Source organism: Macrobrachium rosenbergii, chromosome 14 (assembly GCF_040412425.1).
Source record: "Macrobrachium rosenbergii isolate ZJJX-2024 chromosome 14, ASM4041242v1, whole genome shotgun sequence".
Lineage (NCBI taxonomy): Eukaryota > Metazoa > Arthropoda > Malacostraca > Decapoda > Palaemonidae > Macrobrachium > Macrobrachium rosenbergii.
Window position 1 is genome coordinate 13987321 of NC_089754.1, and position 17726 is coordinate 14005046.

Here is a 17726-nt window from a genome sequence, read left to right on the forward strand (position 1 = left end):
AGGTGTTCTCACACTGATGATGACAAATGTTGGGGTCATGGTGTGCATGCATGAACAGTCGCTCCTAGCTATTTTGCTGCAAGACATCACAACACATTTTTAGAGTTATCTGGGTTGTGACCGAGGGCTTTATTGACTAACAGTTTGCTAAGAATGTTCAACATTTGCATCAGATTTTAGTACACGGCAGTTTACATCTACACATTTGTGTTGTAAAAAGGTCATAGCCTTTGATAAATATATAATGATGGTAGATAATTTGAGTCTGAATAATCCAATATTACTTTTTCAAGCTTTACATATAACCAATTTTCACTCACAAAAAGGGAATCAAAATGGATAAGTTGTATGTAGTTTTCTTTTTAATCCATTTTTTCTTGTGGATTTGAAACTGCATATGAGGTCAGTCTGTTTTATAGTCTTGAAAAGGGAACTTGGTGGATTCTACATTCATGCACTGGTCATCATCATCATCATATATAAATGAACAGCAATTTGCCTTATGACATTGGTTACCTAGTTAATCTCAGACAGCCTCCCACTATCATGAAGACCTACACAGGAATGAATGTTATGTCAAAATGGGTAACCATCCTGGGATAGCTTCCTACATATACATATTACCCTCACTGTGTTAATGGTCATCAATCTGTTGAGATCTGTCCAGAATTGATGGCAGTCTCACTTCATTCTTTAAGATTGCTCACCCATGTCAGCTACAAATCCTATGAGTGAGAAGGAATGCTGTTCATCCTCGTCCTCTTACAGATATTAAGCATAACCCAATCCATATTAAACCATGTGTTGGTGTCGGTAATGAAGCGTCAGTCCCGACAACTGTACGGGAAAAAAATGGAGCTAGAGAAAGGTAAGAAAGTGTAGCTAATTCAGCTCTGAGCAACTAATTATGGCCAAGTTGAGCCATATCAATGTAGGTACTTGAATCCCCACTATGAGGTAATTCATAAAATAGTGGAAAATTTTCTTTTATTTTACATTTCTTACTATTACTACAGTATACCAGCATAACACTTCAAAAATCATCTTGTAACACAAGCAATTTCTCCAATAAGGAATTTTAATTGTCAACTTTGACTTACTTTCTCTGTCTTAACATTAGGTTATTTTCCAACTTAGATGCTAGTTCTCCAACACATTGTTCAAAATAAAATTTATATACAGACATATGTAATAAAAGAACAATGTAACCTAGCATGCATTTAAACATAAAAGATTACTGGATCAGGTGCAAAATCCTGACAAACAAAAATGTTTCTGAAACCTCAGGAACTTTAAAATTTGACAAATTTTATAAATGCTTTAAAAATCCAAGCCAAGATGAAATGATACGTAACTCATTATAAGTAGTAAAGATATTCCTTACATTATGGAAAAGGACATACTGTACATAGTAGGCCTTTACACCATAAATTACTTTAACGCATGAAAATTTATCTGTTCTTGTGCTAATTAGAATATTTTTCCTCCCTTGAAAACTTACAAGTGTAGCAAAACTGCTTTCCTAACAAAAACTAACACATGAATATAAACATGGTTTAGACCAAGTAAGAATAAGTACAAACTGCAATGCATTGTACTTTATGTATGTTTATACTCATTTACACAGCAATTTCTCTAGTCACATAATTTGCTTTTCATCCATTCCTTTTGGTATTTTGCCTAACTATTTTGTGTTCCTCAAATTTTCACTCATACACTAAGAACAAATCCTGCAGGTCAGCCCTATGATAGTCCAGTAAAATGACTTGGTAGTCTGGTTAAAATAGATAATCTAAAGTTCTATATAATACATTACTATGTGGTTCTTTGTTTTCATTTATAAAAGACAAATTTTTACTGCTTAAATTGTACTTCTTTATTTAACGTCTATAACTAAATAAAACTTCTATTACTCCAGGACCAGAATAAGCCTCACCCAAGCTGTTGCATCCAGAAAGTAACTTCTTTATAATAAATTGTACACACTCAATTTACAACAACAAATTATTTGTTATGATCTTTCAAGCTTAAAAGCACAGGAAACTAATTATTATTGTAAAATGTAGTTTAAAGTGGTCACCAGGTCATATATCTACAGTATACTAAGAACTGCTTCAAAGATTTGTTCTTGGCAAGGTGAAAATTAGAACTCCTTCAAAGATTTGTTCTTAGCAAGGTGAAAATTAAACAGTACGATAAAGTTTACGAAGTCGGACAGTTTGGTAAGATGTTGCCCAAAGATACACACAAAAACTTAAGGCAAAAAGCAATGCAGCTGGGGACTGCACAGATCCTTCATAAATCTCCCATTTATTGAAAAGATAAGAGATAATTAAAAAAAGGATGACGGTGCAATGAGTAATGTTCAACCACAATACATATTCTAATTTTATGTGTCAAGTCAACGTAGGAAAAAGTGTCGATCTGTGGACATGGGAATGCATGAAAAATTTACTTTTAAAAATACAGTATACCAGTAACTATTATGGCAGAAGACTCTCGTGAGCATACTACATGGAGGGTTTTGCCTAGAGTGCCACAAAAGCACAATGAGTATTACTAAAGGTTCTTTGTAGCATCTGTCTGTCTTGAGCTGCATCACTTCCTGTCTTTTGCAGTTCTTCCATTCATGACCTTTGTTTTCTTCCCACTTGACTGCCCACTTTGCCATATCTTATTCAAATTTCCACCTTTCATCAAAAGAAACCCATTAAACAAGCCTTATGATGCTAGAATTGACTTGGTGGTCTGGTTGAACCACTGCAATAAAAATTAATACATATATGTAACGCCTAATATAAAATGTAGGAAATGACTTGGTGGTCTGGTTAAACCACTGCAATAAAAACTAATATATGTAACGCCTAATATAAAATGTATGTAGCAATAACTCAGCTTATTAAATTCCAAAGTAACTCTGTCGGTGAAAGAACTCAGATATATAAATTTTGATGACAAGGGAGGGGTTAAGGATCTGAAAAAATAGCAGTTCTGAAGTGTATATACTTACAAGTTTAAACATGAAATTTCTGAACTGCACCTTCCCTTGATGAATGATCACATGAAAAACAATCCTAGACGTAAATAAAATCAGTTAAAAAAAATAATCTACTAACATTTACACTATAAACAATAAATCAGAAAATATTACATGATTGCAGTGATGAATAGTGAATTAATTTTTCACAAAAAACAGTAACTCTGGAAGATGCTTTTTCACAGTTTTTTTTAGACCAACCAATCATCTGTACACTAATTCTTTTGAAAAAATTAAGATTATGCTGAACACTTAAGACTCCCAGTTACATTTATTACACAAACCAGTTTTGTGTTTTTATTGCTAATGCTAATTACAAATGAGCCCTCTTAACTTGAAAGTTACCTAAAAGACCAGCTGACCAAAGGTAGTGGAAACAGAAAAAGTTGAGAGCAAGTATTGGAAACAGACTGATTGAATGAATGATGGAAGCCAAGAACAAACAGGAGTTATCCATGTATTTGATTTATTTTTTTGAACAAGAAGTGTGCAGATGTTATGGAATACAATGTGAACAAATATAAACTTTAATACATTTTATACCAGTTTGGAACATGAGCTCAGTGGTCTGGTTCACTTATTTAATAATGATATTAAACTGCACCCTTAGAGAGATCCTGTGACTTGTCTCTGTACATCTTTTGAATTTTTTTTAACAAATATTTAGGTTTTAAGGGGCACCAAAAGACTGAAGATCCAACCTACAAAAGACAAGAGATATGGACTATTGACTCTACTCCCGGAAGTACTAAGGTTAAACCGGTAGCTGAAAGACCTCTAAAACTTGAAAAGACAGGGAAGAACTTTAGACTGTCTAGACTTCCTTTAGAGTGCACCTGAGTGCAGCAATGATTATAAAATTTTTCTTTTAAAAAAGAAATATACTTCAAGTTGTTCTGTCAATACTACCAGAAGGTTTCCTAGCTTAAAAGAAGCTCTTCTACCTCCACAGTTATGTTGTCACTAAAACAAAAGATCTTGAATGCCTGATCAATGTCGCTTTCTGAACTATTTCACTGTACTGTCCCTCAAATCATCATTTGAGTGACTGACAAAGTATATATACTTTTAGACTTCACAATATCCTTCACCTGATTCTTATCACGTCATTCTCAGGTGTCTATCAAATATTATCAACCCTCTGCAAGCTTCTGATACTTAACTTTTTCAGTTATAGTCAATTGTCACAATACTCCCATCCGATCAATCTCAGCCATCCTGTTGATCTAACCTCATGCTGCTCCAAAGTCTGCAGCCGCTACTATAAGCACTGATTTATCAAAAACTTGGTTGAACTCCCATCACAACCTCCATCACCAATGATCCACTGTTTTCACCACATCCATTTGCCACTTACACTTCACTATCCCTGTGGTAATTACAAACTTCAGCAACAACTAAAGGCTTAATCTTAGGCTCCTTTAATTAAGAGTTGTCCTACCAATGTCAGTTCTTGGATAAAAATAGCTGACTGACATCCAGTGACATTTGGCACACTGCCAAACTTTTTTATCTAGGATCCTCAATCAGTCTTAAGAATAATTATTATCTTCAAATTTTAATTGTTTTCAGTGGACCAATCAGTAGCAATCACCATCCAAATTGTCTGCTGATGATAATCTGAACAAATTGCCTGTTGGTGGCAGTGTAAAAAAAAACCACTGCCCTTATAGCCATTTCACAGGAATCATCATCCAGTACTCTCTTATCCTAGCCTAACCTCTCCCTGGCAGCCATGTTCTCAATATTTTTTTCAATCTCGTCTTCTGGCTTGGTCAGTATCCTGTACAAGCTATGTTCAAGATAATTTTAGCTAAAATGAGAATAAAATACAGTAATATAATAAAACGTTCATTTAAAGTGGGGCTGAGATTATTAACTAACCACAATCAAAATACCAAAGTAAAAAAAAAAATTGGTAACCATTTAAAGTTCTACAGCATGCAAAAAAAAAATTAAAGAATTCCACTTTAACAATAGTGAACAGGCAAGCTGCTGGTAGCTACAACATATTTAATCATAGCTACATCATATTACTCATGCATACACTGACCAAAGCTACTAAATCCCTGAACTTAAGCAAACCTGCTGGATACTATACCTACACCCTTGCCTAAATACTACACTGAATTGAAATTCTCTGATGCTCATTTCAATCTACCATCAGCAATAAAGGTACACAGAAAACTAAGGTTTGCAGTCAATATAATGATTAGATTCCCATCTCAAAACTTCCACTCACAATTACTTCAGGAAAACAATTTACCATTTTTTGGGAAACACCATCATGTGGGCTTCACATTTTAAAAAGATATTGGTGTGGCTTGTCTTTTAATTTCAGACCTGGCATTACTTAGGGAAACCTGCAATTTTTTTCTGCTCATCCTCTTCCTCAAGTCTCTTCAGTTTTCGTATTTCCCATAAACTGTGCATGACTCTTCATTCTTTGGGGCACATCATCTGGAAGTGAAAAATTTTGAAATTACCTTCGTTAAGGAATGTGCTGGCTAAATCAAGAACTTGCTATGAATTTTGGGATTACCATCTACAGTTTCCCTGTATGGCACCCTGCATGATATTATACATCCCTTGCAGCATTATTTGCACCCCTAGCTGCTTGGCTTCTTCCCTTTATTTTTCTTCATCTGGGAACAGTCTAATTTAAATGTACACGTGAGCCCCAAGAAATTCTACATATCCAATGCCATTGTCTTATTAATCTATTATAAAAAATTAATATAGAAACAATAAATAATGGAACAAGAAGCAAGCAGATTATTTTGATATCAAATCAATGAGGAAAATACTGACAATTATTCTATCATAAAATTGTTAGAAATTGATATAATCTCATTTGAAGAAAGAAAGCTACGAATAGTACAAGAAATTTAAATTATCTATTTCATTTTATAAGATGAAGCAACTGACAATTCAATAATTTTAAACATAACCTCTTCATTTGATGTAATATAGCAAGGTAAAATTCCATAACTGCTTAAATATCTTTTAAATCTGAAATGATAAAGCTAATGATAATTCAGTAATTGCAAAAATTTCTTCTATTTTGTTTGAAGCAAATTAGCTTAAAACTCATTACAATTGATAAGTAAAAAACGTGTCCAAGTTTCTTCAGCACAATTGAGTTTTCTGTACAGCATATAATCAAGGCCAAAGAAAACAGTTCTATCTTTTGGTGGTCTCAGTATAATGCTGTATGAACCGCGGCCCATGAAACTTAACCTCGGCCCGGTGGTGGCCTGCCCTATATCATTGCCAGATGCGCGATTATGGCTAACTTTAACCTTAAATAGAATCTAAACTACTGAGGCTAGAGGGCTGCAATTTGGTATGTTTGATGATGGGAAGGTGGATGATCAACATACCAATTTCCAGCCCTCTAGGCTCAGTAATTTTTGAGGTTCTGAGGGTGGACAGAAAAAGTGCGGACGGACAGACAAAGCCGACACAATAGTTTTCTTTTACAGAAAACTAAAAATGGTCCTTGTACAATTTTTTGAAGAACAATATACTGTATAGCTTTCAGGAGCTCAACCCCTTCCTCGGAAGAAATCAAACCTATTTCTATTAAAAGTGAAGACAAAACCACTTGAAAGCTAAATAATTCTATGCTATTTTACAAATATACTACTAAAAAGTCTACAAAGATCTTTTTGTTTGTAGCCTTTGCCAGAGTGTAATCATTCTTTATATGCCATTAAACACATTGCTGGAATCTAAATTCCTTTATTAATTATTATTATTATTATTATTATTATTATTATTATTATTATCCCTTTAACGCCGACTGGACATATTTTACGTTGACAAAAATTGTCTGTTGGGTGCCGAGTGGATGTAAAATATGTCTACTACAAAAAGTTTTTTTAAATATTCACGGAAAAATACTTATAGGCCTAGTTTGTGAAAAATTTTAAATCGCGCGCCGTGAGGGAAGCTGGGAGTTCACAGATCATGCTGTTGTTTTGTTTACAAGCGTGACCCAGCTGCGCATGTGCAAATTTCTTTCTTCTCCCACTAGAAAGCATCAGCTAACTCTCCTGAAAATCTCAGAAATTCTTTAGTCACTTTCTCGTAATTTTTGCACTGTTTTCTATTAGCCGTTACATAAAGTTTTATATATGAAAATGTGTGCAATTTCATGTAAAATACAACAAAAAATAACTCATGGTTGTAGTTTTTATTAGTTTTGAAATATTTTCATATAAATCACGATAAGTGCCAAAATTTCAACCTTCGGTCAACTTTGACTCTACCGAAATGGTAAAAAAATGCAATTGTAAGCTAAAACTCTTACATTCTAGTAATATTCAATCATTTACCTTCATTTTGCAACAAACGAGAAGTCTCTAGCACAATATTTCGATTTATGGTGAATTTTTGAAAAAAACCTTTTCCTTATGTCTGTGCGCGCTAACTCTGCTGAAAATCTCAGAAATTCTTTAGTAACATTGTCATAATTTTTGCACCATTTTCTATTAGCCGTTACATAAAGTTTTATATATGAAAATGTGCACAATTTTATGTAGAATACAACAAAAAATAACTCATGGTTCTAGCTTTTATCAAATTTGAAATATTTTCATATAAATCACGGTGAGTGCCAAAATTTCAACCTTCGGTCAACTTTGACTCGACCAAAATGGTAAAAAAATGCAATTGTAAGCTAAAACTCTTACATTCTAGTAATATTCAATCATTCACCTTCATTTTGCAACAAACGAGAAGTCTCTAGCACAATATTTTGATTTATGGTGAATTTTTGAAAAAGTTTTCCTTACGTCCGCACGTGCTAACTGCTGAAAATCTCAGAAATTCTTTAATCACATTGTCGTAATTTTTGCACTGTTTTCTATTAGCTGTTACATAAAGTTTTATATATGAAAATGTGCGCAATTTTATGTAAAATACAACAAAAAATAACTCATGGTTCTAGCTTTTATCAATTTTGACATATTTTCATATAAATCACAATAAGTGCCAAAATTTCAACCTTCAGTCAACTTTGACTCAACTGAAATGGTTGAAAAATGCAATTGTAAGCTAAAACTCTTACATTTTAGTAATATTCAATCATTTACCTTCATTTTGCAACAAACGGGAAGTCTCTAGCACAATATTTCGATTTATGGTGAATTTTTTAAAAAACTTTGTTTTATGTCCGAGCGCTACGAATTCATGCATCATTTTGTGATAATATTTTCTCTGTGTTGCTTTAATCGTTTTACAATTTGTTATATACCAAAATCATTGCAATTTAGTGTACAATACAAAGAAAAAAAATAATTCATTAGCTTTAACAATTTTGCTCACAGCGCAATTTGTATACAATTATACATGAAATTTTTTTCCGCGCTGTCATATATTCCAACATTTATATATGATAATGATTTTTTTTTTCATTTCTGATGGTTGCATACTAAACTTCTGGCAATGAGAAAAAAAGGAGCCAAAAATGAACTCTTAATCTTGAAAACTAAGTGTGCTGTGATTTTTTGAAAAAAAACTTTCTTTCCACTTTGGCACTAACTCTCAAACCCCGCCAGCATACGGGAGACACTTTTGTAAATAGACACTCGGCGTTTAAGGGTTAATTATTATTATTATTATTTATTCAGAACATGAACCCAATTCGTATGGAACAACCCACAGGGGTCACTGACTTGAAATTCAAGCTTCCAATAAACATAGTATTCATTTGAAAGGAGTAACAGGTGATGGGAAATACAGAAATAAGAGATCAGACATGGCCAACACACTGCTTATGCTGACACAATGTAGGAAATACTTAATATTCTTTGACATCCACTACATTACTTTTTTACTTTAGGTTCACAAATTAATACCATGAAGACAATTCTCAATGTGAAATTTAGGTTTCTGGTGTGAGATCAATTGGCAAAACACAAACTATGACGAAAAAATTCAAACAGCATTCCATATCCCTTCACTGGCAGGTATAATGAGTTTCCCATGAGCCACCACTACTTTATTTTTCTTCCATTGTCTCTGATGTCATATCTTCTTTACCTTACCGTTAAATTTCAACTTCTCATTCAAGAACAAATCCTTGAAACTAGACCTGAGTCTAGAAATGACCTATGGGCTGGTTAAACCACAATTACTTTACAAAACAGTAACAATACCAATATATAGAAAATGCCAGAAACCTTATGATTTACTTTTTCAACCTTCTTTCTTTCCCTCTTTATTCTGCATTACAAATTGCTACTGGTAATTACTACTGACACCTTTTACATCATAATTCACTGCGTCTGATCTGAAAGACGTATACTGGCACGTCCCTATCACTGTTCCCTCCTGCCAACTCCTACAGTTTTGGATAGAGAAGGAAACAAACAGATATAAAGTCATGCCTTTCATGTTAAATGTTTGCCCTAAAAATCTTCACAAAATTAGCAGTACGAGCAGTCCCTGGTTATCGGCGGGGGTTCCGTTCCGACAGTGTGACGATAAGTGAAAATCACCAATAACTAAAAATCAGCGATTTTCAGTGATTACTGGCACTGATAACCATAGACTGGCACCTCTGTTAGGTATGTTTGGCGCCAATACCCAATTATCAGTGTCGGTAAGTGGAAATTGGCGATTTTCGGCAGCGAAAATCTCTGAAAATCACCGATTTTCGTAACTAGACAAGCGCCGTGAAACCGGATTGCCGATAACTGGGGACTGCATCTAATAGTTGTCCGTGAGCTCATTTAATTGGTTGCCTACCTAGATGACTGCTGATATGGGGAGCCACCAGAGAAGGGTGTTGATGAAACCTGAGTGGTAGACGACAACAGACTCAAGTAAAAAGCATTCCTTAATAAACGGACAAGTTCCACCTTACATCCAGCAGATGTTTTCTGAGGCTGGGACTTTGTTGGGATTCTTTTTGCAGCTGGCTCTCTTCCCAAGAGCACTCAAACCAGAATATGGAAGGACCTGAGAAGATTCTATGCACAGCCTGGCTTTTCCACAGGACAGTTGAAACAAAGTCTGGGCCGGTTGCAGTTTGTGTCTGTGGCAGTTCTTATCCCTGCGATTGTGACTGTAGGATGTAAACAGAGTCTGGCTCTTACATGCCAGGAAAAGGCTTTGCAATCACCTTCAGCTGAGATGGGAAGATACTCTGGTAAGGGTCTCTGGCAAACCAGGTTGATCTGATTCCATCGTCTGTACGATTGATATTACTTAAAGATGCCTCCTTGACAGGTTGGGAAGGCCATTGGGAGGATCATCAGGTAGCAGGAATATGGTCACCTGTTCTGAGTGAGTGTTTTATAAGCGTCCTGGAGCTGCTGACTTTCTTTCCATCCCAGAAAATTGAAATCTCCAAAAGAGATGCATATTTTGTCGGTCCTAGACAATATGACTACAAATTCTAGTCTACTGTGAAGATTATTTACCTAACACTGCTGGATACCTAGTGCAAAAACTGCAGACTTCATCTATCTAACATACCAGTCTGTATGGAAAATGTCATTAGAATACCTCCACGCTGAAAGTCCAGTTGAAATCTGTTGAAACAGTTTCACATTTATTATATATCTTTTGAAGTCAAGTTCCTTGTTATTACAACAATCATGGCATACAAGGCAGGAATGTCAAAACCATTCCTTTATAGTTTGTAATTGATTCTATTATAGAAATTGTTAATTCCCTTCTCCAGTCTTTGCACTGCAAAAGCCAGCTCCCGCAAGGCTTCCCATTACCTGGTTGCTGAATAAGGTTCTTATACTCCTGTCATTCCCTCAATTCAGTGGAACAAATACACCTATAACTCATGCTCCAGAAGGCAGTCTTCTTGACTGCTTTGGCATCAGGAGTGTAGTGAACTGAGCTCTCTTAGATGGGGCAAGTTTCATTATTCATACACCCACCAAATTGTCATTCACTGTTGTCTCCTCGCTTATCGTTCCTGGCCAAAAATGAGGACCTCTTAATGGAAAAATCTCCTTTTCTGATAAGGGAACTCAGTATTTCATATAAAACATTATGCCCAGTTCAAGCACTCAAAGTTTACCTAGATGTCATGGTAAACATCACCCATGGTCCTCTTTTTCCTACACCCCACCACAAACAAACCACTCTCTCTCTATGGGCTGAGAATGATTTCAGTGTCCCTCATTGAAAAGGCAGACACTCACTCCTTTCCTAAGTCGCACGACATCTGAAAGGTGAGAACATCACCGACTTTGCTTCGAAAATGTTTCTTTTAAAGAAGTCTCTTGAGTGTATGTGGGGGCTATTAGATGCAGTATTCCTGAGCAGACGAAGGCACAATAATCCCTCAGCCAGACCCGACATAATTAGCTAAGTCACCTTAGAACCACAAGGGATAATACATATATAGGTCTGTGTGTTGTTTCCTGTTCTTTATGCTAAACCCTGCTGAATATCCAGAATAAAGAAAAACAGTTGATACCATGTGACTTTACCTCAGATAAAAAAAATTACTGATACACTATGGTCATGCTGAGATACTCCCAGGAAAGGCACAGTGGCTACACTAGCAAAAAAACAGGATTTGACATAGGAAAAACCTATTTTTGATAGCTGCTGTGAGTCCTCAAACCCACCCACTTTCCCTGACAAAAAGGCATGGGACTGGGGTGAACATTTATCTTGCACACACCTGGCGTGTAATGAGGAAATAGCCAACATGGTCTCTGTTGTCACATTTGTGTAAGTAGGATGAAGGGAAAACAGAGATAGAGCCCTCCTGTCCTGTGTCCTTTGTATTCTATCACTGTGCCAAGAAGCACTATTCTGGCTGAGACCAACTGTAAGAGATTCTTTGAGACTGGTTGGTCTGTCTTATGGAGCCCTGGGGAGACCATGAGAGTGGAACTCCTCGGAGGACCCACAGTGGCTACACTATCAAAAATTACTATTTGTGTTATGTAAAAGTTTAAGGTAAAATGCAAAGTAATTAGATGTTTTTGAATTTGGGATGAAACTACAAAAAATTTGCTACATAAGGAACTTTATAAGAAAATTAAAAGAAAATTTAATTTGTATAACAAACTAAAATTTTAGTTTGTTATATAAAGGTGGTACTGTATAAAGACACAGAATAATGCTACCCTAACATGTAAGTTGTGCTTTACCAAGAAATAATGAAAAAACAAAGAACGTAGTGGGCAAAACTGATATCTGCTATCAAAAGTTGAAGTTATCAAAGATTCTTGGCAAGTAATTACTATATGCGAGGTTTGCATCTCTGCATCATCATAATTCTCCTACTTCACCTCTTAATATTAGTAGATCTTAATTATCTCAGGCAACAAAACCCTCCTGCTCCATTTAAACTTTGCAATCAGGTGCATTAACGATACAATCATGTCTACAATAACAAAGGTATTACAAGCATACATACAGGTCCATATGTAAGATATTTCCAAGTCAACAGACTTCAGCATCATTATCACTGGAAGCTTCTTCATTTGCTTCATCTTCATCATCCTGTTCTTGCGCATTACCATCTTCACCATATTCTTCATCATCACATCCAACTTCTTGCCTTTCTTCAACGCCTTCTAACAACTTTAATATACAAAAAGTAAGAAAATCATTACAAACTTTGCTATGGTTAGTGTTTTGCCTTTAACTTTAATTTTTTATGACGTACAACATCAAATACTTGATAAAAAGGAATGTAGGAATTAAACCATCTCTTGCCTCCAGCCTGTATTTCTTAACTGTTACAATTTATAGCTACACATTAACAAAACTGTTAGGGGGCTTAGCACATTCCTCCAATTTTCATTAATCTTCCAGAGATGAAGTGCTTCATTAGTTTCATGGAATATCATGGAAAATACCATATCATATACAAGAAAAAACACACTATAATTTTCTTTATATTAATACAGATTTGGACCCTCAGATTGATGGATTCAGTATCAGTGAACAGACTGATGAAATTTAAATGAGGTAGTAATATATACATTAAGTCAAAAGAGAAAAAACTATGGGATTTTATGAGCCACAAAAAGGCCCAGCTACAGATTATAATGTCAAACTTTAGGCTAGTCAACACACAAGTTGTTTTCAGACGGAGAACTGAAAATACAAATTTTCATAATAAAATTTAATTATTGGATACTGACCTACTGTTAAAGATAGCTCAGATCTCCATGCCAGTAAGTCAGCATTCTAACAGAAGATGACTGAGTGGCTGACCCAGATGACTGTCTAATACACCTGTTCTCCACCAGCTGTTTTCAATGTTTTAGCTCTTGTTAGAAATCTTGACAGCCCACTAAGCAGTGGGTAAGTATCCAAACAATAAATTTTATTATGAACTAGCCGCATTCCATGTTAGCACCCACCCCACTAGAATGAAGTTTACCATGGGAGGGAGAGAATGAAAAACAGGGGTGGGTCACCAGGTGACACGGGCCCCTCTCCAGAAATGAATTTTTCCTTTGTCAAAATCCTTTTCTGGATCGGAGATCCCGATGTCACCGATGAAATAATAACAGAGAAATAAACATCATTCTTATGCTATTAAAGACTTAAATAGAGCGTTGAAAACTGGAGAATTCATACCCTGAACATTAATGGGTCCTCTAAATTCATGTAATGAAAATAATGCCAAGTGGTCACCGTCTAAGATCACTGAGCTTAGAATAACCTGAATAGGCTTGTATTAAGAAAATACTTCCTGCCTAATGCTTGAACCCAATGACAATAACCCCCTTTTTAAAGGAAGATCTGACAAAATTGCGAGTCATGTCTAAAAAAGCCTGCAAAAGGAAGAAAAACTAGGCCTAGAAACAGACCCAGCGAAGAAATTACTTTCCAAGGTGACCACCAGTAAAGGACCTTCAATTGTAAGATAGAAAGTTAGGGTAGAGAATTGCCAATACTACCTGATGAGAGAAACCAAAATGATTAGTTCCATAGACAGAGCAGACAATTACAGAAAACCTTACTAGAAATAAGCTGATTAAAAAATTTTTAGGGCTTCCCAACAGGAAAGATGAAACAAGATGATTATTTGAATTACTCAAAGCTACTCCAATACATTACCAGACCAGGAAACCGAATGTGGATGAATTACTGTTCTTAAACGAACACAGACCTTAGGGATGAAAGTTAAAACCTGTAGTCTGGTTCAACAAAACACCTCGGCCAATGCGCATGTTCTCTAGCCAAACTATGTGAAGGTACCCAGTTACTTCCTGCAGAACCATACTGCAGTAGAGTAAGGATCCTTAACTGCTTTCAGGAAAACAGTATGGGACCACCATCAGTTTCCTCCTAAACTACAGGATTAACAAGACCACAAAGCCAGGACATCCCAGGTTTGAGGGGCTGGCGCCAGGCTGGGTTTATACCAGGCCAGGACAGCTTGATAGTTTGTGGCTGAATTGGGTTCACAAACAGACCTACTTCAGGTCCAGGAAAAGGTCACAAGACTACCTGAATGACACTCCGTCTGGGGACTATTCCGACACCAAGGGGAGGCCCTGGATAGGAAAAGCGACCTTGCGGACCCCTACGAGAAGGGTGGTAGACAGAGGCACTTGTCTGTGGTTATGAAGAATGAACCACAACCTGAATGAAGCAACCTGAGTCAAAACCACTTGCCACGCGGCGCACTATTGCTGTTTTGTTCAAGACCAGCCTAAAGGAAACCTCTTGGGAAGAAGTTTCCAAGGACAGGAAACTGTCACCGCCCTCCAAGCGATGATATGGAACTGCGGGCATTGACCGACTAAGTTCCATGTATTCATTGAGCCAAAAATATCACCTCACCCACCAGAGGTGACGGTGTAGAATACTGAGGCCGGAGAAGCTGGAAGGACGGCCCGGTAAGCGCGATGGTTGTGCAAGGCCGGAATGCTATTCAAGCAGGAGGAATCAGGGAGACCGCGTCCACAGCTCCGCCCATACGATCATAAACTCCAGCTTTGACTTTGAAGGAGAGCCGTCACTGGAAACCAAACTGGAGAGAACCCCAAGACCTTTTCTTGGGCCGCGGCGAGAGTATGCTTGAGTTGATGGTATTAGGTCGCACTTGCTATCTCTTTCCTTCCCTGGATTCCACAACTCTGAAGGCTACCTCCTGAATCAAATTGGATTCCTTCCTAGTTACTTAGAAGCCCAAGACTCTAGAAGCCGATTGTGTGGCACCTCAGGTGTCCCGACGCTGAGGGCCCAAATGAGCAGGCAACTAGATATACAGCTGTAAGCCTTCTAATGCAGACTGTTGAACTTCTGGTATTGTTCAAACTGGCAAGACTCTGGAGCCCATTGGGGAGGCATGAACCTGAAGGGGTACGCCTGCTCCCGAGTCTGAATCCCAAGAAAGATAGAGACCTTTCTGCAACCAAGATGTGAAAGGAGCGTCGGAAAGGTCTACAGAAGGTGAATACAGCTCCACAGACATTAGGATCCGAACCCACAAGACTATAAGCAACGAAACTTGCCGCATTAGATAAGAAATGGCAGACCACGCCGGAAAAATTTTTCCAGTGGAAGGAACTTCCTTGGCAGACTGAAAAAAGCCTGACAGGCCATTCTAAAACCCAGAACTCTGTGGCGGGCTGATTGAACCTGATTGGGAGGGGACAACAGTCAGCTCCACCCGGGCCCCCTGATAACTACTCTAGGCCCCAGGGACTGAGATTCAATGCTTGAAAATCGTACAGCCTCCACCCATATGAAATACTGAGGAGGAGCTTGGTGCCCTCCCCACGTCAGAGCGTATGCCTTTAATTTCTCGGAGAGGAGTAGGATGCTTCCTCTCCTATGATGACCCGAGTCAGAGCCTCTAGCCAAATGTCTAGTGAAAATTCTTTCCTTATGTTTTGCATTATGAAGCAAAACTCCAGCGGAGCACATGGGGAGAGCAGAGACACGGGGTGTTACAAGGGGCTGATGTGTTGGCTGAACCCGCACACATCGAAGTGGGCTGGGAGTGAGCTGACGGCTGTCTAGGGGGCAGAGACCTGAAGAGCCTGCCTGAGCAGGGCTCTTGGGAGCCCTACATGAACTTCTTGCGGACTTGGGACAGGGCCGGCAAAGATCAGACCCGTTTCTGTTATTGCGTAGGTAGACACCCATGAGCGGAGGCTCTGAAGTAACGTGCGTGCTTTGAGCGGACATCGCTCGCGCCCACCTGGGAAAAGATTAATTCTCCAGGTGGAAACTGACTCATAAGATTTTCAGCTCAGAGCGGAGCGGGCAAGCCTGACTTACACCCTGTTTCGAAGCCGGAGTGGCTCCGGAGCTTAGGGAACTATGCGCTGAATAAATTAGAGCGTAGTCCGGGGTTAGAAGATTACTGTAAGCGTATCTGTGATATCTCATCCTCGGAAATGCCTCAGCGATATATTTCAAAACCAAGCCTGTTGATAAGAGGGGGCCCATTCAGGAGCACAAGGGGGTAGGAAACAGGGCTCTCAAAGAGCACAGTAAGACCCCACAGCTGGCGTGGACACCAGGAATTCTCCGCCTGCCACTCCCGTTAGATTCTCAGCGGAGACGATGTGTCAGCTAGTTGAAGGGCTCACTTATGAATCCTGCCAGACAGATGCCATGCTCTTTCTGACAGTCTGGCAAAACTGGATGAGGATACCAGACCGGAAGAAAATGCCATACCAACCTCCGTGTGCCCACACGACAGGAGGGTGCCTTCCTTCTTAGGAGCACTAAAGGGAAGACATAAGATTCCCACAGACTGGAGGAAGAAAGAGGTGGAAGTGTCGGAACGATAAATTCCGGAACAGGCAGGATTTAACAGGTGATCCATTGACAATGAGTTTGAGATTAATCTCTTGGGATTTAGCTCCTGGGAAGGAAGGCTGAACCATGAGGTAGATAGTTAGTTAATAGGTTGACAATGACCTCAAATCAGGCTCATGGGGCCATCAAAGGATTTTCAACAAAGGAAGGAGGTAACCGCCTTGCCCCATGGGCACTCATCCTTTCAGAGACGAGGCCAAACTACGTAGATATGCTTTGATTAAGTCCGAGGCGTCCTCGAGGCCGAATAGTCTTCTTAGTTTAAAAAGGGTCTTCTTTTGTCTTTTTTTTTTTGCTGCTTTCTGCCTTAGTGGTGATGAATAAGAACCAGTGAAAAGGATGAAAGAGAGCTAGCATGATCCCCTAAAGAGGAAAAGTTTGCCTCACCTAATTCCGAGCTGTGGAAAGGTTTGCCTCAATTATTCCCGCACCTACTTATCGCTCCGGGACAATGTTCACGGTTCAGAACGAGACAGAAAGGCATAGCGTCTTCAAAGAAGAAACTCTCGTAAACAGTTAACTTGGGCGAAGATTCCAGGTTCAGGCGGCCTCAGGAGGGAAAAATTAGGACCCCCGAACACGGGCAACGTAATAAGTCATATAAACGGGTTTGGCGAAGGAAAAACCGATGAGTGTAAATGAAACCTACCAGTGTCGAAGTCTATGCTGAAGCGGAGGTTTGTGGAGGAAATCGATGAGCGTATATAGAAACCTGCGATCACGAAGATCGCGGAAGCCCAGCACAGATTAACTATTAATAAACACAAGGCGGAGAGCGATGAGTTTATATGAAACCTACGATTGCTGAGAATCTCGCCCGGAGATCTGGCGGAGAAATGATGGCGTATATATGAAACCCTACCGATTGCTCGCCGAAAAAGCGACTGTGTGGCCCACATGAGCG

General features: G+C 38.2%; 1 protein-coding gene across 2 annotated transcripts in view; it reads right to left on the bottom strand.

Annotated features, from left to right (window-relative positions):
- Positions 1 to 973: 973 nt before the first annotated feature.
- The window catches only part of LOC136845727 (uncharacterized), a 288481-nt gene continuing 271728 nt past the window's right edge, over positions 974 to 17726 (bottom strand). For both annotated transcript variants that reach the window (XM_067115930.1, XM_067115931.1), the window contains exons 15-16: positions 12444 to 12610; positions 974 to 5497 (exon numbers count right to left, since the gene is read on the bottom strand). In XM_067115930.1, coding sequence (XP_066972031.1) covers positions 12470 to 12610 — 141 coding nt within the window. In that variant the 3' untranslated portion in view covers positions 974 to 5497; positions 12444 to 12469. The remainder of the gene's footprint in view (positions 5498 to 12443; positions 12611 to 17726) is intronic.